Below are 27,987 nucleotides of genomic sequence, written 5' to 3' on the forward strand. Positions count from 1 at the left end.
AACTGATCAAAGTCTCTCATCTGCCCTCACATACCTCCAGGGCCCCACATCTCTGGCAGAAGGGACAGTCATGCCCACCAAGCAATGATATCCAAGCAGATCTGCGGCTTGACATCACAACTCATCAGGGCAGGAACAGTGGCACCAGCCTGGAGTCTAGGGACAACCAGCTGTCTCTTAGGAACTGCTTTTTTTCTGAAACACTCTGGATTTGCAGTACTGGCTGTGCCAGCTCTGGTCAGGAGGGCTCTGAACCAGCAGCTGGATAAGTGGGGCAACTATCACGAAAAGGGACCAGAGAGACAAGAGCCATGTTGTGCATTTCACAGAGGATATTCACAAACCAGTGAGACTGTTGTCCTTTAAAAAACCAGCAGCTTTTAGCAGTGTAGCACCCCAATATCCTACCCCAAGGAAACCCCCAGGCTGACCCACAAGGAAGAGGATTCACATCCAAGAGCATTAGCAGCTTACAGAAATCCCAACATGAGGCACGCACTGGGGAGCAGGGCTGGTGCAGTAGCACACAAATTTGGGGAGCAGCAAGAGCTGATTCCCTCTCCCTGCTGCAAGGCTGGCATCTCTGACTCTCCAAAACAAGGCATTGGAGGGGTAAAGGTGAACAGAGACCTGGCCTGTGCATCTGGGCAGCTTCATGCCATCTCTGGGATGGTCACATCTTTGTCCCAGTCCTCTCAGTGTTGCTGGCCCCAGGTCACAGCAGGATAGAGCTTATGTTTGAAATGGCTCCTTCAGGGTCCATCTTGTAGAGCATGAAGTGGCCCTGCACCTGGGCAGCACTGATCTGTTTGGAGACGGCCAGTGCCCGCTCTGCAAACTGCTCGGCTGCAGCCACGGGCTGCTCAGGATAGAAGCGCTGGAACATGCAGGAAAGCTGCCAGTGGGAGCAATGGCCCACGTACTGCTTGAGATCCACACGGCCAGGACGCACCAGGGCTGGGTCCAGCCTGTCAAGAGACAGAGGGGGGCCTGGAAAACCTGATCAAAGCGTCTCTGCAGGGTGGGTCCTGCAGGAACCCCCCGTCCACACAGCCCGTGTCCTGTCTGCAAAGTGCTGTGAACTGTGAGATGGTAAAGGGAAGGAGCAGGTTCATCCCTGGGGAGATTGAGGGGAGAAATCAACCCAAAAGAAAAGAGAGAGCAAGGGAAGGGCTGGCTCTGGAGAAGGACAAACAAGTCCTGTGAAACAGTTCTGCCCATCTCTGTCCTATAAGCAACCTCTGAACAACCCCCTAGGACAGCTCGGTCTGGAGTGAGCCAAGCCTGCCATAGCGCAGTGGCTGAGCAGGCTGAGCAGGTGCCGTGAGCCCAGGCTGCATCCCATCAACCCAGTGGGCTGCACATGGGGCCAGCGTTTCACTCACAGCATGGCCACAACCCCAAAACCTGCAGCTCCCATGGGCAGGAAGCTGGTACCACTCCTGAATGGAATAACCATATTCTGAACAGCAAGGAAGCATCTGAGGCTCCAGCAAAAGGAATCCTGGTTAGCAGTCAAGGGATTTGCATCCGAAAGGAGGATTTGGGAAACCCGAAGCCCCATTCTTCCTGCTGGAGGATTCAAAGAGCCCTACATAAAGCCCAATAAAAGGGAGCAAGGTTTTCCTGTGCCACCCACCCTATTCCTTCCCAGGGGGCAGCTCTGACCTGTCCACATAGTTGGTGGTCATGAAGACAATCCTGGCCTCTGTGGATGCCACGCCGTCCAGCGCGTTGAGGAGGCCGCTGAAGGTCAAGCGCCCCATGCCTTGGTACGCAGCAGGGTCTGGGAACAGCGGAGTCTGAGATCACAGCCATCGGCCACTGACCCTGCGCAGGCTTGCAGGCCACCTTCCTATCACCTAACGCCAAGCTCCCCACTCCCTCCCTGCTCCAAGGCTGACCCTCTGCCTGGCTGGTAGCACATTCACCTCCCCTGCCCACATGCACCCATGGAAATCCAAACAGAGAACAAGAAGGAAAGCCACCTTCTCCCTCATACTGAAAATAGCTAGGCAGGAGAAGGATCTTTGCCCGAGGATAAAGGACCCAAATTTCTTGTATAGCCTAGGCTATGAAGGCTATATCTCTAAGGCCCTGAGGCCATAGAAATGCCCACTCCTGGTTTCTGCTGGTGTAGCAGAGCAGCCCAGAGTCCAAAGCTTTCCCCAGTACAGCTGGCAAACCTCCCTCCAGCTGCTGGCCCAGAAATGGGGGCAGTGCTCACTCTCAGCAGCCAGGTCCCGGCTGATGAAGGCAGCGTCCACGTCCTCCAGCAGGATAATGCTCTGCTGTGGTGCCACGCTCAGGAGGTGATTGAGCCGGTCGTCAGAGAGGCTGTGGTCACTAAGGCTCAGCAGGCAGATACTGTACTCCAGCTCCCCGGCCAGGGCTGTGCTGGGAAGGACACAAACCACAGGGGTGAATCACAGTGGGAAAGCACAGAGCCAGCAGCAGGGGAGAGGGCAGAAGTGTCCTTTCCCAGCAGGGATCAGATCTGAGGGGGGTACGGGAACACCTGCTCAGCTTGCTGTGCAGCACTGTGCAAAGCAAGGGCACAAAGGGCTCATAACCCTGACCTGTCACAGTGCCAGCAAAACACCAGGCACCACACATGAGGCACAGCCCACTCCTCTTTCCAAACCCAAGCTCATTCACACCTTCTCATCTGAGGCTGCTGTGCCCCAGAGCAGGCAGCTGGTGGGAAAACTGCCGTTAGCCAGCTGGCAACACTCACATGAAGCTGCTTTTCCCACAGCCAGGAGGACCATACAGCAGGTAACCTCTTCGATAGGGGATTCCTAGGAAGACAGTGTTCTTTTAGGATAACCAGCTGGATTGCTCTGAGCTCCCTTCCCCCAGAGCCACAAGGCTTTGCTGATTGAGCACACATAATCATGCATAGAGGATACACCAAGGGAAGGCAAGCAGCAGGGAAAAATCTCTCCACACCTGACTCCAGAGAGAACCACAGGTATTCTGCCCCACCCCACATGGTACAGAGGACACCACACCAGAGCCTTGCCTCTGTCACTGTACCACTTGGAATTGCTGATGAACTCCTTCACGTCCTGAACCAGCCTCTCCGACACGCCCTTCTCCAGCACCACGGAGCTGAGGGGCCGGCGGCGGCGGGGGAAGCCGAACTGCCGCCACTCTGCTCCCACGGCCGTGTACATGAGTGTCTTCCCCTCCTGCTTCTGCAGTGCCAGCTCCCGGGCTGAGGAGAGAGGCAGAAGGGACAGCTGCCAGGGAAGAGGATCTCCCGTGAAGCCCTGGGCATCTCCAGGGAGTAGGCTGTTCCCAGCAGGACCCCACGCAGTTCCCCTACAGACCTTCCTGGAGGATGTTGAAGAAGATCTCCCGGTCAGTGCCCAGCGCAGTGAAGGTGACAGACTCCCAGGGGGTCCCTGTGTTCAGGTCAATCACCTGCGTCTCCCGGCTACGCTCAATGCGAATCCACTTTCTGCGATACCTGGGGTGGGAAGACAGGGTTGGGGTGCAGTGATCCAGCACCACCCAGTTGTGCCCAGCCTGGCTCATCAATCAAGAACATTTATCTCAGGTAAGGAAATCACTTCACACTGCTGAGTACAGGCTCCTCTTGCTACTTCCTGCCCTAACCCAGACCCAGGGAGGAGGCAGGATCCTCTCCAGTGCCTCTACAGGCCCCCCAAGCTGCCAAAGTGAGGCTCAATCCCCATATGGGTTTCCCCTGTGCCCCCTTACCAGATGAAATGATTCCCGATGCTGGGGACAAAGTCAAACTTGGTGCTGACACGCCCACTCTCATGCTGCAGGTATGATGTCTCCACACTGAGGTGCTGCGTGTGCTTGGCATGGTGGGACACCCAGTTCAGCAGCCACTGGTAGCTCTTGTCCTTGCTGGGCACCTCCAAGGTGATCATGTAGTGGCGCCTGAAAGCCACCAGCCCAAACTGGGCCCCTTTACGAGCCACTGCCAGGACCGTGCCCACCCCGACAAGGCCAAACCCAGCTCCGAAATATGGGTTGTCCTTCAGGGCTAGGACAAAGTCAGAAAAGGGCATCGTGGGAGGTTAAGCAGCTCCTTTCCACAGCATCGTTTCTGTGCTCCACAAACCAACCTGCGTGGAAAGACTGAGTGGCAGGAAAGAACACAACGGATTGCCTGCATTTCCCTGGCCTTTGTCGTGGCCAGTTCTTAAGGTGAAAGGCTGCCTGGCACATCTGGATCTCCCACATCTGTGCTTATTACCAGGGGTTCAGAATGCTGCTGGCTGCAGGAGCTCCCTCCCTCTCTGCAGGCCACTGGGCCAGCCAGGCAGGAGGGGGCCAGGAGCTGGAGGCTCTCCAGCAAGCACGGGAGCATGTGTTGCTTCTTCAGCCAAGACAAGAAGCTCAGAGTTTTACAGGGTTTTATTCTTTAAACAACCAGAGATCGTGAGCACTGCAATTATTTAAGGTTTATTGTTCGACAAAGCTGAAGCGCATCTCCAGGCCGAGCCGAGAGCCAAGTGGGAACGGGCACACGACTGCGGTGGAAGCAGCACCTCCATGTCTGGATAACACCCGCATGCTCAGGGGGCCTGAAGCTTCTCCAGCTCCCTCAGCAGGTCTGTCAGGTACAGGGGACGAGGGGGAGCCTCCCTCGGCAGACGCACAGACCCGCTCTGCTCCCTCACGCAGCATTCCAGCTCCCCCAGCACAAGGTGTGACCTTCCTCTTTCCCAGGCGTCCCGTGGGCAGGGTCCCCCAGCCCCGCGGCAGGAGCCCCACCGTCCCCTGCAGGAGACCCGGACCCTCACCGACCGTCCTCCGCAGCAGCGGCCCAGCCCGGCCGCTCCACACGGGAACCCCCCGCCACCCGCGGCCACGGTCCCGTCGCCGCCGCTCACCTGCGTTCCTTCTGCCCGCTGCCGCTTCCGCCCGCGCCGCTTCCGCCCGCACCATAGAGCAGGACCGGAGTGCCGGGCAGAGCGGCCGCGCGAGCGGCACAAAGGGCGGCGCTTCCGCCGCCCGGTGCCACAACTGAGATGTGCCGGGGCTGGGGGCCCTGGGGCGGCGAGGACAGCCCGGGGTGAGGGACCGGGGACAGCCCGGGGTGAAGGGATGGGGGGGACCGGGAACAGCCCGGGGTGAAGGGATGTGGGGAGACCGGCTGGGGACAACCCGGGGTGAGCGACTCGGGACTGGTGGGGCCCGGCCGGGCGGGACTCGCAGGGGACACCTGCTCGCTGGAGACCGGACACAGCTCTGGGGGGTGGTCTCGGGCTCGGGGCTGGGCCCAGCTGGACTCAGGGAGCGAGCCCTGGGTGTTAGGCTCAGGGAGAGGCCCCTAGGCATCCTTGGGGAGGGTACACCTGTCCTTGCACTCCTGTCTGCCGGGGATTGCCCGATTTGTGGCCCACTGGAGGCACAACAAAAAGGAGCCGGCGTTGAGATCCCCAGTTCATGCCCTGCCTGGGGACTAGCACTGCAGGCTGCCCCCCAAAATCCCATCAGGCCTCTGAGTTGTCTCTGTTTTAAAGCTCTTTCTTCTGTTTCAGAGTGAGAGGCTGTCCTGGCCAGCACCAAGGCAGTGCCCGGGGGCACTGAGTGCAGCAGTGACTGTCTCTGAGGGTGCCAGCAGGGAGATGGAGGCCCTGTGCTCGGAGCTGCTCCTACCCACACCAGGAGAGGCAAGAGCTGTGGGAAGCCCTGGTGCGGCCAGCACCGGTCTGGCTGGGACACCCCCGCTGACTGCCAGCCAGGACTTGCTGCTGGCAGAGGCATCAATGCCTGGGGAAGGGGCTCACGCTGAAGGAAGCAATGTAGAAATATTCATCGACACAGTAGCTGGCAATGTAACGCTGAGCAATGAGGCCAGTACCACAGGTATGGGGTGCAAGGAGGGCAGCATGGGCCCAGTGACACTCAGCAGAGGGAGAGAGGTCTGGCCAGGGCCCCTGTCCCTTCCAGCCAGCACCTTAGGGACACCAGCTGCCCTCGTGTCTCTGACCTCATGTGCATCACCAGTCTGGTGCCACCATTGAGTGCAGACCTGGCACAAGGTTGGGATTTGGATGGGGAGAGTGGCTGTGGGAATTGTGTGCTGGGTGAGGTGGTCAGTCCAGGCCGTCAGTAGGGATCAGGTGGAGATCTCCTGGGAATGGGGCCAAGCCAGCCTCACATCTCTGCATGCCTCAAAGGTGCAAAAGGACAGACCTGGTCATCATGGTCACCAGGGTGGTGGTGTTCCCTTTCTTATGGGAGATATCCTGGGCAGGGGTGGGCTGTGGTTCCCAAAATATAATTTGTGGCAACGGGGGTTTATCCTCCTTGTCCAGAGCTGGAACTGAACCACCAGTCCCACGCTCTGGGCCTGGTGAAAGCCCTTTCTAATGCTTGCCCCTTGCTCTCTGCAGAGGTTCTGGTCAAAGTGGTGGAGCTGTACTTCTGCGAGAGGTGTGGCCAGAGCTTCCCAGAGGCCTCCCTGCTGTCCCAGCACCAGTGCCTGCTGCTGGCCCCTCCTGGGCACCTGGAACTCCCTGGGGCACTGCTGACTTCTGTCAGCGAGGACCAGAGCGAGCCAGGGGGCTCAGAGCTGCCTGGAGCTGGCACACAGGAAGGCTCTGCTCCCGAGCGCCTGCTGTGCCCCATCTGCCAGGAGGCGTTCACGCAGCCTGCCCAGCTCAAGGAGCACTTCAAGACCCACCGTGCCCCACCAGGAGCCCTGCCCTGCCCGGAGAGAGGTTGCCACTTCACCACGGAGGACCGCAAGCAACTGCGCAGTCACCTGCGCCACCTGCACGGGGCCTCGCCTGTGTCGTGCACCTGCCGGGCCTGCCCGCTGCTCTTCCCCAGCCGCCCAGCCATGGAGCAGCACCACCGGACACACTACCCCTTCCACTGTGGCCACTGCGACTTTGTCACAGCCAATGCCAAGCTCTTCTGGCAGCACAAGAAGGACCACACCAAAGAGCCCCCGTCCAAGATGCCCGAAACAGGTGGCCCCTGCAGTTCAGACCCCCACAGCCTTGAGCAGTGCTGCATCCTACCATCAGGTATGGCTGGGTGCGGCGCTGGGGGCTGTGGCTGTTGCAGAGGCTGACTGTGTCCGTGCATCCCAGTTAAAACTGGGAGGAGTTGGGGGGCAAGGTTGGAGGGCTGGGAACCCTGCATTCCTTCCTCCCTGCACAGCACAGTTTGTGACCCCATCTCAGCCAGGAGGTTTTCCTGTATGGGGGTGGTGGGGACAGAGTGGTCCCTCTTTCCTTCAGTGTGATGATCTCTGTCTTTCCCCACTGAAGCAGCAGCAGAAGAGCAGGAGGAGGCAGGAAATTGCCACCCTGGCTGGGAAGCCAGCACAGCAGAAGCCAGGCCAGCAAACCCTGCAGGTACCGAGGACAACTCCCTGAAGGGGCAGAAAGCATCAGCTGGAGAAGAGGATTCAGACAGCGGTGGGGATGAATCGCAGGAGGAGGATGGCGAGAGCCCCTGTGAAGCCGAGGCCAAAGAGGATGGGAAGGCAGCTCCCGAGAAAGGCAGAATGCCACAGGCACACCACTTCAAAGGTGGAATGCGGGGCCCTACCAGGAGCTGCTCAGGCTTTGTGTTGTGAACAAGCAGCACAGCTTTGGGGCTGGTGTGGAAGTGTGGGCCAGGCTCATGGGGCCTGGGGGTCCTGTGCCATCCAGTAACCCCACATCTCCTGCATGTACCAGTGCACTGTTCCCCTGACCTCTACCCAAGCAAATCTGTCCCTTCTTTTTCCTGTTCACATCCACTGTCAGGTTTAGGCAAAGGTCTGCCTGCATTTGGGGGTCAGGGGCACATGGGCAGGCCTGATATAGGCTGTGCTTTGCCAGCATTGAGCTGAAAAGAGCTCACCAGGAAGTGTGCTGGTGACTTGAGGTGGTGACAGTCCCTCTAAGTAGGTGGCTGCTGTGCGATCACACGTGTATAAGCCTTCACCCTGGTACAGCTGGATCAGGGACAGAACATTTGTCTGTGCTCTCCATCTTTTTCCTACTGATTGCTCTCCCTCCTCTGCTCCTCCAGGGGATGTTGCAGAGGGCTCTGAGTACCTCTACAAAACCCACATGTGCCCTGAATGTAAGCGGTGCTTCAAGAAGCGGACGCACCTGGTGGAGCACCTCCACCTGCACTTCCCTGACCCCAGCCTGCAGTGCCCCAACTGCCACAAGTACTTCACCAGCAAGAGCAAACTGAAGATCCACATGATGCGGGAGACAGGTGAGAAGGCCCATCGCTGCCCGCTCTGCCACTACAGCTCGGTGGAGAAGAACGCCCTCAACCGCCACATGGCCAGTATGCACGAGGACATCTCCAACTTCTACTCTGATGTTTACTCCTGCCCTGTCTGCGAAGAGAAGTTTCGGCTCAGCCAGGCCCTCAAAGAGCACTTGAAGACTCACAAAGCCGAACCCAAGAGGTTGAGCTGCTTCCAGGGAGGCTGCGACTACTGTGTGGAGGACCGGAAGGAGTTTGTCCGTCACCTCAAGGATGCTCATGGCATCAAGGCAGTGGAATGCAAATACCACGCCTGCTCACTGCTCTTTGGCACAGCTGAGGCCATGGAGGCTCACCGGAAAACCCACTACGCCTTCCACTGCCAGCAGTGCGACTTCATCTGCTCCAACAAGCACGTTTTCCGCAAGCATAAGAAGCAGGGGCACCCAGGCAGTGAGCAGCTCCAGTGCAGCTTCTGCCCCTACGCCACTTTCAACCCCGTGGAGTTTCATGACCACGTGGGCAAGATGCACGCCAACGAGAAGATCCACAAGTGCACCGAGTGTGCCTTCGCCACCGCGCACAAGCGGGTGCTCATCCGGCACATGCTGTTGCACACTGGTGGGTGTCCGCTGCAGGAGTCCCAAGAGCCAAGCTGAGATGGGGGTGGTGTCCTGTCCTGGGTCTGGCAGGGAGGGCTGGGTCAGGGCTCCTGGGTCCCACCACTGGCTCTGCCATCCTAGTGTCACTTGACTGAAGTTGTGGCATGTTCCCACCCCTCCTGTCACCCCCAGCTCCTGCTGAGCTTGTTTCCCTGCCATGCTGCTTTATTTGGCTGTCATGCTGAAAGTATTCATGTGTTGCATATAGGAGAGAAACCTCACAAGTGTGAGCTCTGCGACTTCACCTGCCGGGATGTGAGCTACCTGTCCAAGCACATGCTGACCCACTCCAACGACAAGAACTTCATGTGCACCGAATGTGGGTACATCACCAAGTGGAAGCACTACCTGAACGTCCACATGCGCAAGCACACCGGAGATCTCCGGTAAGACCCCCTGCTCTACTGCCCTGTCAGCTTAGTCAGGGCTCCCCGAATCCTGCTCCTGTTACCATAAATTGACAAATAAGAGACCCCGAAGACTCAATTTGTGAGCATTAGGAGGCAAGTATTCCTTTATTACCAGCGCTGGACACACAGGAGGATAGCTCCTCTTAAGTGTGTGTGTGCCCTGCTCTTGTTTAGCATAGCTAATATTTACTTACAGTTTTACATATTCATCAAGTGTCTTACATATTCACTACTTTTCTCAGAAAGTTCATGCATATGTTAATCAGCTCTAAGTTCTTCGGAAGTCCTCATTTGGTTACTAGGGGGTCTTCTGCTGGTCTCTGGTGGTTATTTGAAGCGTGAACTTCACTTGAACTTGTCCATTGAGCATGCACATTTATAGCTTGTAATAGAGTGCCTTTGTTCAGCATCTGTTATCAAAAATTAGATACTTATGTTACAACTACTCTAGCTGAAAGCATTCAGAAACTTGCTTATTTTGCAGCTACCCTGAGAGAAGCTTAGATTGTAAAGGCCCATGGAAAATTACAGAACAACGGAGAATACTGCTCTCACTCCAGGGGTCTGCTTCTCCAGGCTACATTTTGTGCCAGACTCTCTCATGCCTGGTATAGCCTGCTCTGTCTGGAACATAAGAAATCTGGGCTTTGAGCTTGCAGGTTGTTGCCAGCATGGTGCTGTGGAAGCAAAGCTGTTTTTGGTGTCTCCATGCCACCGAGGAGGTGTATTACCTCAGAGGTGCAGCTCTGCGCTTGGGTTCGTGGGCTCTGCTGATGTTTGTGGGCCAAGGCCCACTTGAGCATGTTCAAGACTGCCAAATTGTCTTGACCTTTGGGTCTAGCTTGCCTCCAGGGATGCTGGAAGTGCTGTTGGTACATCTGGGGGGGGTGACACGTTCACTGTATGGAATACCTCGGGGAATCTTATCTCCCATCCCCAGGCTGAGGGTATAAAGCACCGCAGTGCCAAGGGCTGCAGCAGGGAGGAATTGCCTGTGGTAAGAGCTGCCTGGATGCCAAAGGTCAGATCTGGCAAACCCAGCAGTACTCCTTCCCCGTTATTCTGGGATGGGGAGGGAGAGCTCAGCATGCCTGATGGAGCTCAACCTGTCTGGCTCCTCATGCTGCCTGACCAATTCTACTTGTCCCCACAGGTACCAGTGCAACCAGTGCTCATACCGCTGTCACCGTGCTGACCAGCTGAGCAGCCACAAGCTGCGGCACCAGGGCAAAAGTCTGATCTGCGAGGTGTGCGGCTTCGCCTGCAAGCGCAAGTATGAGCTGCAGAAGCATATGCAGGCAAAGCACTCACAGAACTACCAGGTGCCCATCTTCCAGTGCCAGTACTGCACCTACCAGACCAAGTACAAGCAGGCGCTGCTGAACCATGAGAACTGCAAGCACACCAAGCAGAAGGAGTTTCGCTGTGCCCTCTGTTCGTACTGCACCTTCAGCAACACCAGTCTCTTCTTCCACAAGCGTAAGATTCATGGCTACGTTCCCGGTGACAAGGACTGGCTGGAAAACTATGCCAGCAAGGAGTTGGAGATCAGTTCGTCTGAGGCACTCTTCAGCTACGAGCTTGGCACAGCCCTGAATGTGGATGCCAGTTCCCCCCTTGCTGGCAAGGAGCAGTGGGCAAGGGCGAAGCCATCCCAGCTGGAGTCCCAGGGAGAAGAGGGCTACCAGCAAGTGTTTGTGGTACCTCTCCTTGGGCAGGATCCTGCTCCACGAGAGAGCAGTGGTGAGGCAGAGAGAGGTGTGAGCGAGGGGGAACAGAGCTGTCCGACTGCTGGCAATGCCCTGGAAGATGACTGCGTGCAAGGAGACACTGCCACAGGCTCAGCTGAGCTCAGTGTTTCTCAGGATGAGGCAGAGAGCTGCACCTTGCACTTGGAAGCACTGAATGTCTCATCTGACCCTCTCCTAGTGCACTTGACTGGAGATGCCTGTGTGACACAGCCAGAGAGCATGGAAATGATGTCCTGCAAGGAGCCTTCTGCAGCCTTTGGGATGCTGGGTTCCCAGGATGACCTTGTCTTGGAGAACAGTGGCAATACACTTGAAGAAACCCCAGACTTTGAAGAAGAGGAAGTGGATGTACAGGAAGATGATGTGGTGAGACTGAAGCACAGTGTAGTGGCAGGAGACAGCCAGGGAAAAGACACTCTAAGGCAGGCAATGGACCACCTTGAGAGGTCATGCTCGGACCACCACAAGCTGGTGGCAGACACTGAGGTGAGAGGGACCGGCCAAGCCAAGCTGCCAGAGGCCTGGCTCAGTGTGCTGAAGACACCTGAGCAAGGCCACCCACCTGTCCCAGAGGAGGTGGTCACCTCAAATGGCAATGCCAGAGGTGGCTCAGAGTCCGTGCTGAAGGCTCTTCGGAAGCAGGACAAGGAGCAGGCAGAGACGCTGGTGCTGGAGGGCAGGGTGCAGATGCTGGTGGTGCAGTCGGAGAACCAGGTCTTTAAGTGTGAGAAGTGCTCTTACATTACGCGGAAGGAGAAGTCCATGTCTCTGCACTCCAAAGCCAGCTGCCAGAGACGCCGGGCCCCGCTCGTGTGTCACGAGTGCGGCGCCAGCTTTAAGCAGCAACGGGGGCTCAACACTCACCTCCTCAAGAAGTGCCCAGTTCTCCTGAAGAACAACAAGATCCTCAAACCAGCCAGCCAGGAGTCACCTGGATTGTGCCAATCTGCTGACCAGCCTGGTGATAATGGTACAGAAACAGGGGAGAGTGAGAAGGGACGCTCAGAGGAGTTCGGGCATGCTGAGAGCCCTTGGGAAGCTGAACTGCTGCCTGATAAAACACAGGCAGAAGGCAGTCCTTTGGCTGGAGAACAGGCATCAGGCTGTCTTGCCCCTGAGAAATCCCTGCCGGGTGACAGCATAAAGGTAGCAGAAGAGCCTCCCCAGCAAGGGGATGGACCTGAGCCAGGTGGAGCTGCTGATCCCTCACAGCCTGGGAAACCCTTAGAGAAATACCGGCTGGAGGGAGGGAAGCTGCACTGCAACGCCTGCTCCTTCGTGTGCTCCCGTGTCTCCACCATCACCTCCCACGTGGAGGATGGCTGCCGGAACCTGGAGCAGTTCTGGTGCTCCCTGTGTCCTGAGGCCTTCCGCTCCCAGCGGGCCCTCAAAAGCCACTGTGCTGAGAAGCACATCATGCATCCCAAGGAGGACAGATCCCAAAGCACTGAGCTCCCTGAGGGGGACCTAGCCAGTGTTGAAACAGGCCAGCCCAGTAAGCTCCCACTGGATGCGGCCCCTTCAAAAGCCACCCTGCCCAAGAGGAGGCGTTTCTCCTGTCCCAGCTGCCCTTTCACCTGCCACCAGGAACGGGCCATGAAGACGCACAAGAAGAGGGGCTGCGTGACCCTGGGTGAGTTCCGCTGTGCCTCCTGCCCCTTTACTTCCAAGGTGGCTAAAGCCCTGCAGCTGCACCGCAGGCTGCACCGCAAGCACTACAGCAAGCGACCGCAGCTGCAGTGCCGCCAGTGCGAGTTCACCTGCAAGCAGGCCCGCTGCCTGCGGCAGCACGTCCGCATCAAGCACGAGGGGGTGAAGCCGCACAAGTGCCGCTACTGCGAGTTCAGCACCACGCGGCGCTACCGCCTCGAGGCCCACCAGTCCCTGCACACCGGCGTGGGGCGCATCGCCTGCGGCATCTGCAGCCAGACCTTCGGCACCAACTCCAAGCTGCGCATCCACCGCCTGCGGGTGCACGAGAAGACACCCACCCACTTCTGCCCGCTCTGCGACTACAGCAGCTACCTGCAGAATGACATCACCCGCCACGTCAACAGCTGCCACCATGGCGAGCTCAACTTCGCCTGCTCCCGCTGTGAGGCTCGCTTCAGCTCCGAGACAGCCCTCAAGCAGCATGTCCTGCGGCGGCACGAGGAGAAGGTGTCCTATGGCTGCCCACGCTGTGGCTTCATGTGTCACAGCGAGGCCACGCTCAAGTGCCACGTGCAGAAGCAGCACCCGCACCTCGAGTGCAGCACCTGCAAGGAGACTTTTGCCACCCGGGAGGCACTGGAGGAGCACAAGACGCAGCATTTCAGCCACCGCTGTGAGCTGTGCAGCTTTGCAGCCAAGGAGCGGCAGCAGCTGGTGCGGCATTATATGGAGAGCCATGAGCCAGCCTCCCCCCAGGACAAACCCCTGCACTGCCCCTTCTGCGACTTCACCTGCCGCCACCAGCTTGTCTTTGACCAGCACATGAAGGGCCACGGGGGCACCCGCTTGTACAAGTGCTCGGACTGCGAATACACCACCAAGAACAGGCAGAAGATCACGTGGCACATCCGCATCCACACGGGTGAGAAGCCCTACAAGTGCCACCTCTGTAAATATGCCTGCGCCGACCCCTCACGTCTCAAGGTGAGAGCTCTGCTTCAGAATGTATCCTACTGTATCTACGTGACTAGAGGGGCATCCAGACATGGGGATTTGGGGAAGAAGTTCCCAAGGGGAGGTTTTATCCTCTGTCCTCTTCAGTGGCTCACACAATAGTAAGAAGCGAGTGGATAGAACTTGTATAAAAATATGTTTCTTCCCTGCTGTTGCAGTTTAAAGAGAAGGGGGATTTGTAACAAAGCAAGAAGGCAGGCAGCTGTCCAAGTTCACTCCTTTTCCTATGACATCTCTGTCTTTCTCTGGGTGCATCCTTGCACCACTCGAAGCCAAGTTAGGCTGCTTGCTGGCTTCAGCATGCTCTGTGATGCCAGTTAGACATGGTGCAGTGAAACCTCAGCTTCCTTGCAAGCAGATCATGATCCTGCCATCATTGCTATATATGATTAGCATCCTAATGCGTGGTAAAGGGCCTTCCCTAGAACAGGAAGGCCAGACATGGGGCGATGGAGGGAAAATAGTCTGATTTTGCTAAAATAAATACTTACTTTTTTAATGATCAGGCTGAGCTGGAGCCCCCTGGGGCCACCTGGGTGAGGCTGTGCTCAACTCAGGGCTAGCTCGAGTTGGGTTTTAACCCAGACTTTGTCTTAAATAACATACTGGGGAGCAAAGCCTGTGCCATCCACAGGCTGGGACAGAGCAGCTCAGCAGTACGGGCATCTCATCCCAATCCTGCTGTGGATCGCCCTTGCCCATAGCCTGACAGGCAAGCCCACAGCCCTCCTTGCCCCATGCAGTTGGAGATGCCAGAGCTGTCTTTGAGCCCTTCACTGGCATCCCAGAGCCCTACACATTCCCAGGGCAGCGGATGTGGTCTCATCCTGACCCCACCCTCCTGCCCTGTGCCCAGTATCACATGCGGATCCACAAGGAAGAGCGGAAATATCTCTGCCCCGACTGCGGCTACAAGTGCAAGTGGGTGAACCAGCTCAAGTACCACATGACGAAGCACACGGGTGAGTGCTGCTAATGGGGACAGGCCGTGGAGCACCAGGGAGGGTGTTGGGGCTGCAAGGCCCCCAGCTCCCTGCTTCTTTTGCTACCAGTGGCCCAGCTGGAGGCAGGGGAGGACCCCCAACATTTGGAGGTCAGCACATTCTCCTGTGCCAGTGGGCTGGGGACAGTGCCCTCAGGTGGGAGGGAAGTTGGAGTGGTGCAGACCCCAGTCACTATTTGGTGCCTTGGAAAGGGGAAGTCTTGGTGTGCCTGCTGACACAGTGGAGTGTAGGGCAAAGTCCCTGGGAACTGATGCTGTATTGCAGGGAGAGTGAGACCCGTGGAATGGAGAGCACTGTGCCCCCATTCCGGTGCCATCCCTTTCCCTGTCACCACAGGCCTGAAGCCATACCGCTGTGATGAGTGCGAGTACTGCACCAACCGTGCGGACGCCCTGCGGGTTCACAAGGAGACACGGCACCAGGAGGCCCGTTCCTTCATCTGTGAGCAGTGTGGCAAGGCCTTCAAGACCCGCTTCCTCCTCAAGACCCACCTGAAGAAGCACAGTGAGGAGAAGCCCTATGTTTGCAATGCCTGCGGGCGAGCTTTCCGCTGGGCGGCCGGCCTGCGCCACCACTACCTGACCCACACCAACGAGCACCCCTTCTTCTGCCGCTACTGCCCCTACAAGGCCAAGCAGAAGTTCCAGGTCATCAAACACATCCAGCGGCATCACCCTGAGCATGGGGCTGTTGACCCAAGCCAGGGGGTGGGAAAGGACCCCAGCACACACACCGTCCACCTTCATGCTGTGCAGAGGGAAACGCAGGCCAAGGGGCTGCCCAGGACGGAGCAGGAAGGAGGATGCCCTGTGGAGAAGGATGGCACATTGCTGTGAGGCTGAGTCCTGACTGCTTTAAGGCGCTGGTGGCACAGGCCTCCTGCAGAGATGTATGTGTGTGTATAGGCATATATGTATATGGGTTGTAAAATATGTGACTGTATAAAAGGAATCACTCAGCTCCTTTTAATATTGTTTCTTGGGGCTGTTTGGAACCCTGTATGAACAGTGGGCCAGGTGCCCACAGAGGAAGAGCACAAGCACAAGCCCAGCTCCCTGTCTCTCCCCAGCACCACTGCACCCAGACCTGAGCTTGTCTGTCACTGAACAATTTATTAGGTTGCTTACCGAGAAAGGATGGGACAAGGGTTAATCTGGGGTTGTAGGGGCCAGAGGCTGTAATGGGGCTCTGCACGATCAGGGGCAGTGAGGACCAACTCCTCTCACAGCTCTGCCCATCCTCGGGGTTTGCTTGGCTCCAGCCTTGCTCCCCTGCCTGGTGGGGGACCAGCCCCTGCAGCAAAGCCAGGCCATGCACTGTCTCTCCTCCTTCCCATGGCCAAGCTGTGACCTTAGGCCAGGGCAGGGTGCCTGAGGGGATTCAGGGAGCTGCACCAACATAGACCTCATGCTCAGGCATGGGGGACAGCATCCCGAACCTGGAAAGGGCAGGTCAGTGCTTTTTCCCAGTCCTCAGAGGCTACTGCAAAGGGAGTCACAGCAGCAACAACACAGGGATGACACGAAACAGCTCAACAAGAGGGCAGGGTGGTTGGCTCTGTGGCCCCAGCCACTCAGGGCCACCTGTATGGCTTCCATCTGGGTGCTGCTCACCCCATGAGCTCAGTCCTGTTCGGGGCCAGGTGGCTCGGTGATGCGGATATGGACAAAGAGAGAAGAGGGTGGGATGCTCGTGCCGTCCTTGGAGAGGAGATGGATGTGGCGGTATCCTGTAGGGGGTACAGCAAGGCTGTGGCTGACTGCAACCACATCTCCCTCTATAGCACTCAGCTGAGCCCGACACACTTACGGGGCTGTGCTGGGCCCCCAAAACCACTGGGCAGCAGCCACTCACCGGGTTTGATGTTGGCAAAGGCTAGGGTGAACTGGCCCACAAAATCATTCCTGGAAGTCTTGTCATAATCCTCCACCACAAAGCGGACCAGGGCCAGCTCAGGCACATGGAGCTGGAACCGTAGTGTCTCATCCCAGCGGGGGTTAAACCCTGGGAAGGGAGAGTGGGTGCTGGGAGGGTAAGGGAGGGCAGGGGAGGTGCCTGGGCACAGCAGGGTCCCTGGTACCACTGTGGGGCTCACCATTGTTCTCAATGTACTTTGTCTCCTGGTGTGCCTGGTCCGCAGGGACCCCATGGATCTCCACGCGCACAAGTGGGTCGATAATGGCTCCGTCCTTGCTGTTGGCCACTTTGGGGAGCTGCTGCCCGCTGATCACCTGCAGGCAGGGGCATGGACCCCATGAGCTGGGGAGCAGCCAAACCGATCTATTGTGAGGCTACTCGGCTCCAGCACACTGCCCAACAGTCCCCATCTGGCTGGGACTGACAAGAGCCCCAGGACACTGTCACAGCTTCCCTGGGATCTCTCCTCAGCCCTGTACCTGGATCGTCAGGGTGATGGGGCCAGGGCCTTCCCGGCTGCTGGGGTCACTGGGGTTGAAGAGAGTCTCCTCATCCCTCATGAAGGGTGGTTTGAGCACGTAGCCACAGCAGCCGTTCTGGCTGAAGAGGCCATCACACAGGTCCATCTCCGTGCCGGCTGTCTGGAAGTTCAGGGCCACTGCAGGGAGGTGGCAGGGAAGAGGGTTCAGAGCAGCTTGGAGACACCATGCCCTGCTTGCAGCTGAGAACCAGCCTGTCCCCGTAGCCAGAGAGATGCGAGGCTGCACAGGGGGATAAGGCACCGATGCCTGGATACCCCCAGACTCCCCAGAGCAGAGCAAAAGCTGGCAGCCAGACCTGGCTCCAGCTGGGGTTGTAACTGGCACTAACACAGGTGTCGATGGTGGCATTTGGCACAGGACTTGCGGTATCTCCCCAGCCCACAGCCCTGATGCCCCCCAGCCATACCGATCTGGCACCCAGCATTCCACATCTCCTGGGGGCTGTAGTTGGAGGAATCGGTCCGCATCCCACTGGGGTAGATGCGTGTCAGCTGCCAGGCATTGTGGCGGACAAACTCATTTCCTAGGGATAGGAAATTCCTAGAGCATGAGGGCTACTCATGAGGTCATTCCCTGGCCTGCAGAGCCACCTACCACATGTGCTGCCCATCCATCTGTCCATCCATTCATCACCCGTTCATCTACTCATCCATTCATACTTTCATTCATCCTTTTATCCATCTAACCACCCATCCTCTCATCTATCTATCCATCCATCCATCCATCCACCCCCCTACCCACCCACCAATTTTCATCCCTCTCCCCTCTCAGGAATCCAGGTGTCCTGCCTTGTTTTCTAAGCCAATAACCCCCCACCATCACTTACCTGAGCCAAACCCCACAGTACAGCCCAACTGGACCCCCTTTCCCCCACACCACACCCCTGATGTCTGGAGGTTTTAGCTCTACACCCGAGGAAGCCACCTGCCCCCTCCACCCTACCCCAGTCCCCCAGTTCCACTGCCCCCTTCGTCTCACCTGCATCCCGGATGAGCTTCCTGGCCTTGGCCTCAGAGAGGGAGGAGATCTCAGAGGGCCGGGAATGGCTGCGGGCCTCTTGGAAGCCCCGGAAGGACACATTCTTGCAGTAGATGACGCAGTCGGACAATGCTTGTGCCAGGGTCTCCTTGTCCTTCTGCAAGGCAGAGCCGTGTTTGGTGATGGGAGCATCATCCACCAGCACTCACCCAGGCCATGGGCTGTAGAGCCAGGACAGACAAGAGCAGCCGGGGGTGTGCTGGGATGTGGCAGTATCCCCACCCATGAGCAGCCTTCCTGCTAGGAACGGAGCAATGAGGGGACCCCCAACATGGTGCCACCACAGCAAAGAGGTGGCTGGCATGGCCAGAGGGAGAAAACGCTGTTCCCCCTGCCTGTTGATCTGTCTCTGCTGTCTCTGTCTCTCCAGGCACTAGAATTTCACTACAGCCCTAAGCTATGTCCATGGGCTCAGCACTCCCATCCTGGGCCACCCACCTTTGCCCTCCGCCTCTCTTCCTCTGCCTCTGCCCCATTGTCGTCGTCAGACACATCAGGCACCTCATCCCCTGGCCCGTCCAGCGTGTCCTCCAGCCGCCCGATCTTCTTTCCCTTCAGCAGGATCTTGTGCTTCAGCTCCTGTGGGGTTGGGAATAGAGAGGCACTTTAGTGTGCCCAGCTCCTCCATGGGGCTTGTTTTCTCCTGGGATCCTGCACTGCTGAGGGCCAGCACCACTAGCTCCCTTCAGCACCCAGGAGGGGATGGCGTAGGAGGGTTCTGCCCTTCTGTCTGACTCTGCAGGGCATGGGGAGACAACTTTGGGGACAGCTTTGGCACCTCTGTGAACACAGGGTCATCACATGCTCCAGTAGAACAGAATGATGCTGGTAGCCTGTTCTCTGAACAGCAGAACCACCTCCTCGCTCCAGTCCCAGACAGGACAGCAATGCCCAGCATAGCTGTGCTCTGTCCCTACCTCTGGGGATGGCAGATGGCTGGGGACGTGCCCGTCGATGGTGGTGGTGAGGAGCTGTTCCCCCAGGATGTCCTTGAGCTGCTGTGCCAGGACCTCCTGCTGCTCCATGCTGCAGTGGTTCTCCAGGGACAGGATCACCGGGTAGTCCGAGGCCTGGGGAGCAACGTGCACAGCTGGAGATCATCCTTAGTGGGGTTGGGGAGCTCTCACAAGGGCTTTATCCATTTGTCACCAATGCTGGAATGGAGCTCCTTGTGTCTTCTTGTTTCCCACCTCAAAATCCTCTTACCCCTCCAATCCCCCATTACCCTTCATATCCCATTTCAATTCTGCATCCCCAAGGCCCCATCTCACCCCTGCACCCCCAAGAGACTGTCTGCATGAGCCTCCATCCCCTGGCACAGCACAGCACAGGCTGTAGGTCAGACACCCCAGTGCTGTCCCCTGGAAAGTGACACAGCCACCCTCCTCTCCTGCGGAGTGAACAGTCCTGCTGCATCACCAGCTGTGTGAACCACAGCACTCATCCCCCTCCAGGGACCCATCACTACCCCTTGGGACAATTGCAGCCACATCCCCGCTCACACCAAGGGCCACCCACAACCTCCAGCACCTGGGGAAGAGTGCCTTACCTTGAAAGCGTACTTCCCCAGGGTGCTCACTACCTCCCGGAAGGGGATCTTGGAGGTGAAGGTGTGGCCGTGGTACACCATGGGCTCCCCATTCGGCCCGTCCCAGCAATCCACTTCCAGGCACCGGCAGCCCCGTTTCAGAGCCCTGGGGGTGGGTTGTCACCCCTGGGACCCCGCGCATGGCCAGGGCACCAGTTCCCTGCCCTCCCCTCTGCTCATGAGTGTCACCACTATAGGGACCAGGGGACACCCATCCAGGGTGTGGATGCTGCTGCATGCAGGGCAGGTAGAACTGGGCTCAGTATTCCCCTTGCTGAGCACTACGTGGCATGGCCAGAGGAGAGCTGGACCACAGAGGAGCAAAGGAGCTTCTGGGTTTGCCCCATATTGCTGCTCAGGGCACAGCACTGGGACAGGAGGGTGCTGGAAGGCAGCTGGAAGGGAGCAGCCCCTTTACCTGATGTAGCCCTCGATGCTGCTCTGACCTCGCAGCTGATCCTCTATCAGGTAGGTGTTGTGGGAGGAGGAGATGAAGTAGTGGCAGAGTGGCTGGTTCATGTCCTGCCACAGCGCCCGGTGCTGGGGGTTGAAGATGGAGCCCTCCGGAGAGCAGAGGTACATGAGGAACCCATCAGCACTCAACACATGGCGAGCCCGGGCTGCAGGTGGAAGGGAAGGTTCAGTGACAGCCAGGGACATGGAAGAGACAGGGCAGGGCAAACAGGGCTGCTGGTGGCTCCTGGAATCTCCAACCTGGTCAGCACAGCTGCTGCCAGAGGCTGGGTCACAGGAAGAGATGATCCAGGGCAATAACCTTGGAAAGGCAGGACCCCAAAGCTGGAGTTTGCACACTATGGCTGGTCAACCTTCTACACCAAAATGGTCCAGGAATGAACCAAATAAAGTGGAATTGCACCCAGATCACACCATTGTAAGTCTTCCCCCTGTGTCCTCCCTGCAGCAGAATGGGGCTGGGAGTGCTCCTGCCATAGGAATGAGTCTCAGACCTCTCCCTGCCCTTGTGCAGAGCACAGCCAATGTCAGAGCCAGCTCTCACCTGTCTCTGATGGTTCATACTTGTCAATGAGCTCCATGGCCATCTCCTCTGTGCCCTCATCCTCCATCTGCTCCTGCCGCAGGAAATCCACCAGCTCCAGCAGTGTCAGCTTCTTTCCATCCTCAGAGAATTCTTGAAAGAGGCTCAGCACCTCCTCACGCTGCGTGAGAGCCTTGTAGAAGAGCACAAACTCCTCCCCTTCCAGTGTCCCAGACTCTGATTTATCAGCATCCTGCAAGGAAGCTCCCTCAGCACCCAAATGGGGCAAAATGGGGTGTCTTGGCCACCCAAGGTTCTGGGGGGGATTCTCCCAAACAGAGGGCAGAGAGACTCCACACCAGTGGCAGTGGCAGGCACTGATCAATGGATGGATGGGGAGATGGAGGGCTGGTTGGGTGGACTGATAGGTGGATGGATCCATGGATGAGTCCATAGATGGGTCTATGGACAAACAGGCGGAAGGAGGGAGGGAGGGATAAAAAGTCAGACAGCTGATTTGCTGAGTAGACAAATAAGCAACTGGATGGACAAATGAATGGTAGGAAGAACTGCCTTGGGAGGGAGGGATAAAAAGTCAGACAGCTGGTTTTCTGAGTAGACAAATAAGCAACTGGATGGACAAATGAATGGTAGGAAGAACTGCCTTGGCTGGTTGGTTTAACAGAAAAATGAACAAGTGCATGTTTGTGTGGGTAAACAGGTAGTGGGTAAACAAATGGATGGATGGATAGATGGATGGATGGATGGATGGACAAAATAAAGTGACCATAGCCTTTTGCAAGGAGGTGTTGTGCAGCTTGTTCCAGCCCCTCCAGCCCCTCCAGGCTCTTGGGTGCAGTTCTTACCTGGAAGAGCCGCAGGGCATGATCCTCATTCATGTCCACATTCATCATCTTGAGGAGACGCTGTACCTCCTTGAAGTTCATGCGTCCATCCTTATTCTTGTCAGCTTTCTGAAACCAGTCACGAATCCACGTGAGAGAAATCAGGGCAAATGTTAAGGGAAAGGACCTTGGCTATGAGAGATGGAGCTGGGGAGCATCAGAGGGCCTCTTTTTCCTTTTTCTGTGTCCTGCACTGATGCAGACGGTGAGACTCAGAACAGCTACACACATGCTGGGACAAGGCTGAATATGCAGGGCCTGGGGAATGATCTGCAGCGGGGGAATGACTGGGTGGGGGGAGGCAGAGTGATGCTTGCAGGAAGGATATTGGTCTATCTTCTCCCTTTGGTCCATGGTGGTGGCTACCTCAATGAGCTGACGCAGGCCCTGGACCCAGCACTGCGCCTCCTCGGCCGAGCCAGCAATGAGGTCCAGGTTGCCACGACGGCCATAGAAGACAATGGTGAAGCAGCGCTCAGGGGGGAACTCCTCGGCCAGGCTCTGCAGCACCTCTGACTGGTGCCCTTCCCGCACCGTCTCCACATCGCTGATGGAGACTGGGGCAGAGGGAGGGGACGCCTGTCTGTGGGGGACAAGGACCACAGGGCAAGGGGCACTGCCCACAGACACCTATTCTTCCAGCCATCCCTTCTTCCACTCATCCATCCATTCATCCACCCACTGAGCTACTCATCCATCCATTAACCATTGAGCTATCCAGTCAATCACTGCCATCAGCCCCTCTGTCTGTCTACTTCTGCGCTGGCATTCCAGAGGTTCCACTTCAATCAGCTGCAATTTCTACTCATCCCTTTTGACCCATGAATCCTGCTGGAGGCAGGATGTTTCAAGGAGAGGTGTGGGTGAGAAGAGATCACATATGCATGCATAGCCTTTCTTGAATGCCCCAGCACTCTTAGCAAGGATGGTTTCAAGAATCTCCATACCTTCAGATTCCTGTAAACCCTACTAATGGCCCTGTGGCCAACACACAAAAGCCAGTACTCACAGGCAGACTCCGTTTTTCCTGTTCTCTTCGACTGGTACCAGATGGTCATGCAGTCATCCTGCAGCTTGAAGAAACGCTGCTTCTTCCAGCTCTTGGACTTGACTTTGCGCATCAGGGTCCCTTGCTGCATCTGCTCTAGTGTGTCTGTGAGCTGGATGCCTGGGGGCAGCATGGGCTGCATCACTAAAAGTGGGGCTATCCAGGCACTGTGCCCTGATATTTTGCTTCATCTTGCCTCTGGAACCCCATGTGGTCCCTTGATCTGTGAGGGAGGAGGGGTGGACCCCAAATAAACTCCCTTCACCACAAGATGGGCAGAAGGTAGTTCCCCATTAATCCTTCCCATCCACCCTTGGCATTGCCAAGCCCAAATCCCAATGGCCATGGTGAGGTAGGTATGCTCCTGAGCGTAGCAAGGTAAACTCAACCCACAGGCCAGATTTGCCCTGGCATAAGTACAGATGGCCCAATGCCCTGCCCTGCACCTCGCCTCCACCGCGGCACTCACGGGCGTTGCACAGCAGCGATGCCATGGCTCTGCGTTCTCCACGCTGACAGCTGCTGAGGAGGGAAGAGAGAAGGTGGCTGGGGGGAGCAGGAACAGTCCCCCCCACTGTGCCCAAGTCCTGCCGAGGAGGGTCCGGCCGTACCCATGTGTGTGCAAGGTGTGTGTGCCCCTGCCCGTGTGTGAGCGCACCTGCGCCTGTCTCCTGCTGGGTCATTGCCTTCCTTAAGTGTCGAGTTCACCCCACCATACTCATGAAATATTAATCTCTGTTACTGGGAAGCCAGAGCTCAAAAGGTGTTGGTGGAAAACAGAAAAACTTGTGAGAGCAGACGCTCCACAGCCCAGCAGGTACCAGAGCCCTACTGCTCCCAAGGAAGAAGTGGCCCCTAGAGCCAGAAAAAAACTGCTCTGAGGGTGCCCAAGAACAGCCTCCACCAGCTAGGACATGACCCCAACCAGCAGATTTGAAAGTAAGGGAGAGGCACAGCCGTGATAGCAAGGAAGGGGGCACAGAGGAATGACCCTCAGCTCCTGCAGTCTCTTGTCCCCAGGGAATACCAGCACCCTGGGCTGTGACTGCACCCACAGCTGTACGGGAAGCACACTGCGGCAAGTGGGACTATAAATACCATGGAACAATACGGCTTTGATTAGGCTGTTGATACTTTAATTAGACTGACAAACTGCTGGATGTGCCTGTCACCCAGGTGCTGGAGTTGGGCCCTCAAGGAGTGGATGCTGCAGCTAGTGGGCTGTGATTTGGATGCAAGAGGTCCCTGGGGACAAGGGCTCTGTGCCAGGATGCAGGGGTGGCAGGCCCAGGCCCAGGCCCCTGACTCAGCACAGGCACCAGTGGTGTGGGGCTAGGAATAGCTGGTGCCGTCAGCCTGCAGGCAGCTGCCAAGCCCAGCTGCCAGACCCTTGTGGGCTCCGGGGCCAGACGGCAGCCATCCTCTGGCTCAGTGTCAGGACAGCAGAGCAGATCCCCAGCACAGGGGCCTACGCCCCACTCCTGGGGGACACACTAGCTGTGGGACTGGCAGTTTGGCTGTCACCAGGGCACAAAAGGACTACCTGTCTACACTCTTGGGGACCTCAGATGTTGCCGGAGATATGAAGCAGCTGGGGTGCCATCCCAGCAGTGCCCAGTGGTGGGGCTGTGTGTGCCCACCACTTGCAGGGTTGGCAGGGTGTGCCCACCACTTGCAGGGTGTGTGCCCACCACTTGTGGCCCTTCTTGCAGGGCTCAGACTACAAGGACTTGCTGCAGTGCCCATGTTCCCCCCATCCGATGTGCTGGGGGGCACTGACCCACTAACCCAGGACTTGGAGTGCCTGCACCCACAAATGGGGGGATGGCATCATGCTCCTCTTGTGCCCTGCAGAGTAGGTACCCTGATGCTGTCTAGCACAGCTAGAGCCCCACACCCAGCCCTCTCCCGGCACGCTCTCAGCCTCTGCACCCCGTGGCCTGCAGGGAGCCAGGGGGGACAACCTCGATCACCCATCTGCCTGCACCCTCCTATCTCCTGGCAGCACCCAGTCCGGCACAGCCACCTTTGCAGGGCCTCAGCTCCAGATGCCCACCTGCCCTGCAGCCCCTGTGCTGCAGCAGGAGAGGGAGAGGGGGGATGTTTTGGGGAAGCTGGGGTGGAGGGAGAGACACTGAGGCTGGAGAAGCAGAGAGAGATGCTGGACTGGAACAGAGATGGGCTCGGTGCCACCAATAGGTCTGTCTTCTTTGCACATGCATGTGTACAAGGTGGCAGCATGCAAGGGAGCAGCTTGCAGCCTTCAGGCCCATAACCATGAAGAGAGTTTGGAGATAAACTGCTCTTATCCTCTTATCCCTTCCAGGCTCCAGGCACAGTCTAAGCATGCTCAGTCCCAACCAGGGAGCAGTCCCAACCAGCCACACATGCAGCAAAGAAGTGATGAACCCTTCCAGCATAAGGAACGTGGATGCAAAGACACAACTATTCTGCTCTTTCCTGTTGTGTGAGAGGTGCCCCAAGCCTGGCATAGCCTGGCCCCATGCAGGCCCCCTTGCCCCAGTCTGAGTTACACTATCAAGTCAAGCGGGACAGGAGCCAGGGTACGGAGAAACCCAATCCGAGAGTTTCCTGCAGGGCGGCTGCCTGCTGGCCAGAAACAGCCCCAGCTACCCCAGCACACGCTGAGCCGCCGCAGCTTTTCTGCTGCTGGTGTCAGGCCGTAGCAGAGCTGGAGGCACAGCGGGTCTGAGTGCCCCCCGGCCACCCCAGTGCGGAGTCCCCTGGCAGAATTAAATTGTCCCCCTGGCCACCACAGGGGTGGCCTTGCCAGAGCAGGGAGAAATGCTCCCTCGCTCCAAGCACCCCCTACACCTTGCTGCCTCAGTGTGCCACAGACTTCCCGTGTTCTGAGGCTTTGCTCAGCCCACCCGCTCCGGGACACGCCGCAGCACAGGTGCACGGAGCCTGACCCACGCAGAGGAACCAGCCGGCAGCTGACGGGTCAGAGGGGCTGGGAGGCGAGAGGAGGGACGGATAAGGGGCTTCGGGGTGGGGCAGCAAACTCCAGGGGATTCAGGGCTCAGGGGGACAAATCACACTTTAGGGCAAAGGAGATAAAACCGCCGGCACTTCTGCCGCCCCGCGCCACCCCGACCGTGCAGCCGTTTCTGGGGCAGCGCAGCCCGAGCCAGGGGGTCCCAGAGCCTGGGGGTCGCAGCCCCGTACCCATCGCCCCCTCCCTCCGCAGGACGCCCGGCTCCCGCGCGGAGGACCGGGCGCCCAGCCCCGTACCCGCTCTCCGGTGCTGCTCCGCTCCGCGGGTGCTTCACCGCCGGCGGCCGCACGGGGCCGGGGCTGCCCGGGCTGCCCGCCCCTTGGCAGCGCCTGGGCGGCGAGTCTGCTCCTGGCCCCCCGCCCCCGCGGGACGCCCCCGGCCCCCGCACGCCCCGCAGCCGTCGCCTCTCAAGGTCGCTTCGGATTAAGGTCACGCCGCTTCTGAGGAGGAGGGGGGGGGGCGGGTACAGAGGTAGTGGTGTGGCCGGCAGGGGTGGGAGCACCCTGCCGTGCCCGCCGTTTGGGGTCGAGCCCCCATTCCCATCCTCCGACACAGGCTGTCCGTCCCCAGACCCGCTTGCACCCAGCACAGCCCGATCTCCCCCTCCACAGCGCGTCCTCACTGTGTTCCTGTCCTTTCCAGGACACGATGGTCCACGGGCACTCCCGGAACCCTCCTGCTGGGAGGGATGTAGGACTGAAAAAACAAGGCATAGTTTGAGCATCCTGGGGTAAAAATCCCCATGAGGATACAAGCAGGGGCAGCCTTGGGGCGGGGCAGGTCAAGCTGGGGGCAAGGGGTGCAGAGCAGAGACTAAACTTTCGGGAAGGCAATGCTGTAACAGACCTGGACCCTGGGTGAGTGGCAGCACTTGCAAACACGCTGCGGGAAGGCAGCGAGTGCTCTCTCCCTGGCAGGTTCACTGCCCTCCTGCAGAACAAAACAGAATCCCCCCCCCAAAACCCTCCACATTACCTGCTCCAGGAGAGATGGGGTGCTACAGGGATGTAGTCAACTCCCACTGGGAAAGGCCACTCTTCCCAATCACACCCCCAAGCTGGCACAACCCCCGCCTTCCTCCCAACCTGCAATAAATCCCCACTCACCACTTGCCCTCCCTGAGAGACCAGACCAGGAGGAATCTGTGCTGGCTGGGGTTTTATTATTTATTAATCTGAACTTAAACAAACAAACAAACAAAAACCAATCAACCAAACAGAAGCATTTTAACACTCTGTCAAGGTCAGGGTGAAAAGGAGGGAAAAGAAGGCAATGGTTATAAAACAGGAACCCGAGGGCAAGGAAGAGGCCGTGCTCTGCCCTTGTTATGCAAGGCTGTGAGAGGAGGAGAGAAGGGAAACGATGGGATTTAAGACACTGTTGGCACGACACTGCAGATGATCAGCAAAATGGGCTACTCGAGGAGGGGGGAGAAATTAAGTAGCTGCCCAGGCTTGCCTGCAGCCAAGAGCAGGCAGAGCAGGCTCTGCTGCAGCGGAGCCCAGGAGCTCCACTCCATGGCTGCTTCTGAGAGCCCTCTGCAGCTGCATTAACCCCTCGGCACAGGGAAGGCAGGTAAGCGGCTGCTGGTCCAGTTTAATTGCGGTGGGGCCAAGGCGGGTTTGAAAGCTGAAATGGATGCACTCGACTGGCAGAGAGGAGCATTAGGGGAGGGAAGGGAGGAGGGGCAGGACTGAGGGGCACCTGGCAGGCAGCAGTGGTGCGGGATGTGGCATACCTGGAGCCTGCGGGCAGCAGGGGATCATCAGTCAGTGGCCTGCCCACCACCTCAAGGCAGGTGTTGTCACGCTGAGCTCCATTTGCCGAGCCAGCCAGCAGCCCTCCCAGGACTAGATGAGAGGGCAGCACACATCAGCCCCCGGCCGCTGGTCAGCTGCAGAAGTGCACTATTTACAGCACAAGAGCCAGTCCTGCTGTCTTCTCCTTCCCCAGAGCCCTGGGAAGCAAGCTTATGACGCATGGATTCATTGCATGTAATCCACCCCTCCTCCTGGGGCAAGCACGCAGGGGCCCGGCTCCAGCCACTGCCTCTGCGCCAAAGGAAAGGAAGAAAGAAGCTTACTGCGCCAGCTGGATGCAGAGCCAGGAGCAAGGACATGCTGGCAGGGAAAAAAGCTGTCCCTGGGCTACCTGCAGCTGAGTAGTAGTATTAAGAGGGGATAAAATAACTGGATCGGCTTTTATTCAGTTCGCTCATCTAAACA

At 57.8% G+C, this 27,987-nt stretch overlaps 3 protein-coding genes across 10 annotated transcripts; 1 reads left to right on the plus strand and 2 right to left on the minus strand.

Annotated features, from left to right (window-relative positions):
* Nucleotides 1-303: 303 nt before the first annotated feature.
* On the minus strand, nt 304-4,962 carry LOC135417303 (mitochondrial chaperone BCS1). The gene is made up of 8 exons (XM_064661221.1): nt 4,878-4,962; nt 3,730-4,764; nt 3,336-3,475; nt 3,026-3,220; nt 2,738-2,801; nt 2,228-2,397; nt 1,669-1,786; nt 304-968 (listed from the first exon to the last, which is right to left on the minus strand). Exons 2-8 carry the CDS (start codon nt 4,047-4,049, stop codon nt 716-718), a joined length of 1,260 nt encoding a protein of 419 aa, XP_064517291.1. The 5' UTR covers nt 4,050-4,764; nt 4,878-4,962; the 3' UTR covers nt 304-715.
* ZNF142 (zinc finger protein 142) lies at nt 4,957-15,677 on the plus strand. 4 transcript variants are annotated; one of them, XM_064661183.1, is made up of 9 exons: nt 4,957-5,059; nt 5,529-5,856; nt 6,387-7,025; nt 7,272-7,535; nt 8,023-8,835; nt 9,085-9,262; nt 10,440-13,674; nt 14,561-14,666; nt 15,045-15,677. In XM_064661183.1, exons 2-9 carry the CDS (start codon nt 5,616-5,618, stop codon nt 15,542-15,544), a joined length of 5,976 nt encoding a protein of 1,991 aa, XP_064517253.1. In that variant the 5' UTR covers nt 4,957-5,059; nt 5,529-5,615; the 3' UTR covers nt 15,545-15,677. The 4 variants fall into 4 exon arrangements, with proteins under 4 accessions (XP_064517253.1, XP_064517255.1, XP_064517254.1 ...); XM_064661185.1 differs by having other exon boundaries at nt 7,272-7,358; XM_064661184.1 differs by having other exon boundaries at nt 7,275-7,535.
* Nucleotides 15,678-15,800: 123 nt separating this feature from the next.
* PLCD4 (phospholipase C delta 4) lies at nt 15,801-27,825 on the minus strand. 5 transcript variants are annotated; one of them, XM_064661199.1, is made up of 16 exons: nt 27,501-27,825; nt 23,213-23,262; nt 22,705-22,863; nt 22,024-22,252; nt 21,657-21,786; nt 20,812-21,043; nt 20,212-20,413; nt 19,755-19,899; nt 19,123-19,275; nt 18,644-18,784; nt 18,146-18,302; nt 17,574-17,690; nt 17,105-17,283; nt 16,804-16,939; nt 16,563-16,712; nt 15,801-16,437 (listed from the first exon to the last, which is right to left on the minus strand). In XM_064661199.1, exons 2-16 carry the CDS (start codon nt 23,235-23,237, stop codon nt 16,331-16,333), a joined length of 2,262 nt encoding a protein of 753 aa, XP_064517269.1. In that variant the 5' UTR covers nt 23,238-23,262; nt 27,501-27,825; the 3' UTR covers nt 15,801-16,330. The 5 variants fall into 5 exon arrangements, with proteins under 5 accessions (XP_064517269.1, XP_064517268.1, XP_064517267.1 ...); XM_064661198.1 differs by having other exon boundaries at nt 23,213-23,265; XM_064661197.1 differs by lacking the exon at nt 27,501-27,825 and adding an exon at nt 25,999-26,687.
* Between the last annotated feature and the right edge of the window lie 162 nt (nt 27,826-27,987).

This window comes from Pseudopipra pipra, chromosome 7, assembly GCF_036250125.1.
Source record: "Pseudopipra pipra isolate bDixPip1 chromosome 7, bDixPip1.hap1, whole genome shotgun sequence".
Taxonomy (NCBI): Eukaryota; Metazoa; Chordata; class Aves; order Passeriformes; family Pipridae; genus Pseudopipra; species Pseudopipra pipra.

Excerpts from the sequence above, each read along its gene's own strand:
- LOC135417303 (XM_064661221.1), bottom strand. The coding sequence starts at position 4,049 with ATGCCCTTTTCTGACTTTGTCCTAGCCCTGAAGGACAACCCATATTTC. Across the intron at positions 2,802-3,025 it reads CAAGTGGTACAGTGACAGAG|GAATCCCCTATCGAAGAGGT; the intron begins GCAAGGCTCTGG and ends CTGTCTTCCTAG. Across the intron at positions 2,398-2,737 it reads TGTGGGAAAAGCAGCTTCAT|CACAGCCCTGGCCGGGGAGC; the intron begins GTGAGTGTTGCC and ends TGTCCTTCCCAG.
- PLCD4 (XM_064661196.1), bottom strand. The coding sequence starts at position 26,486 with ATGCTCAAACTATGCCTTGTTTTTTCAGTCCTACATCCCTCCCAGCAG. Across the intron at positions 21,044-21,656 it reads ATGCCCTGCGGCTCTTCCAG|GATGCTGATAAATCAGAGTC; the intron begins GTAAGAACTGCA and ends GCTTCCTTGCAG. Across the intron at positions 16,940-17,104 it reads CCATCACCCTGACGATCCAG|GTGATCAGCGGGCAGCAGCT; the intron begins GTACAGGGCTGA and ends CCCTGCCTGCAG.
- ZNF142 (XM_064661183.1), top strand. The coding sequence starts at position 5,616 with ATGGAGGCCCTGTGCTCGGAGCTGCTCCTACCCACACCAGGAGAGGCA. Across the intron at positions 7,536-8,022 it reads ACAGGCACACCACTTCAAAG|GGGATGTTGCAGAGGGCTCT; the intron begins GTGGAATGCGGG and ends CTGCTCCTCCAG. Across the intron at positions 13,675-14,560 it reads CCGACCCCTCACGTCTCAAG|TATCACATGCGGATCCACAA; the intron begins GTGAGAGCTCTG and ends CCCTGTGCCCAG.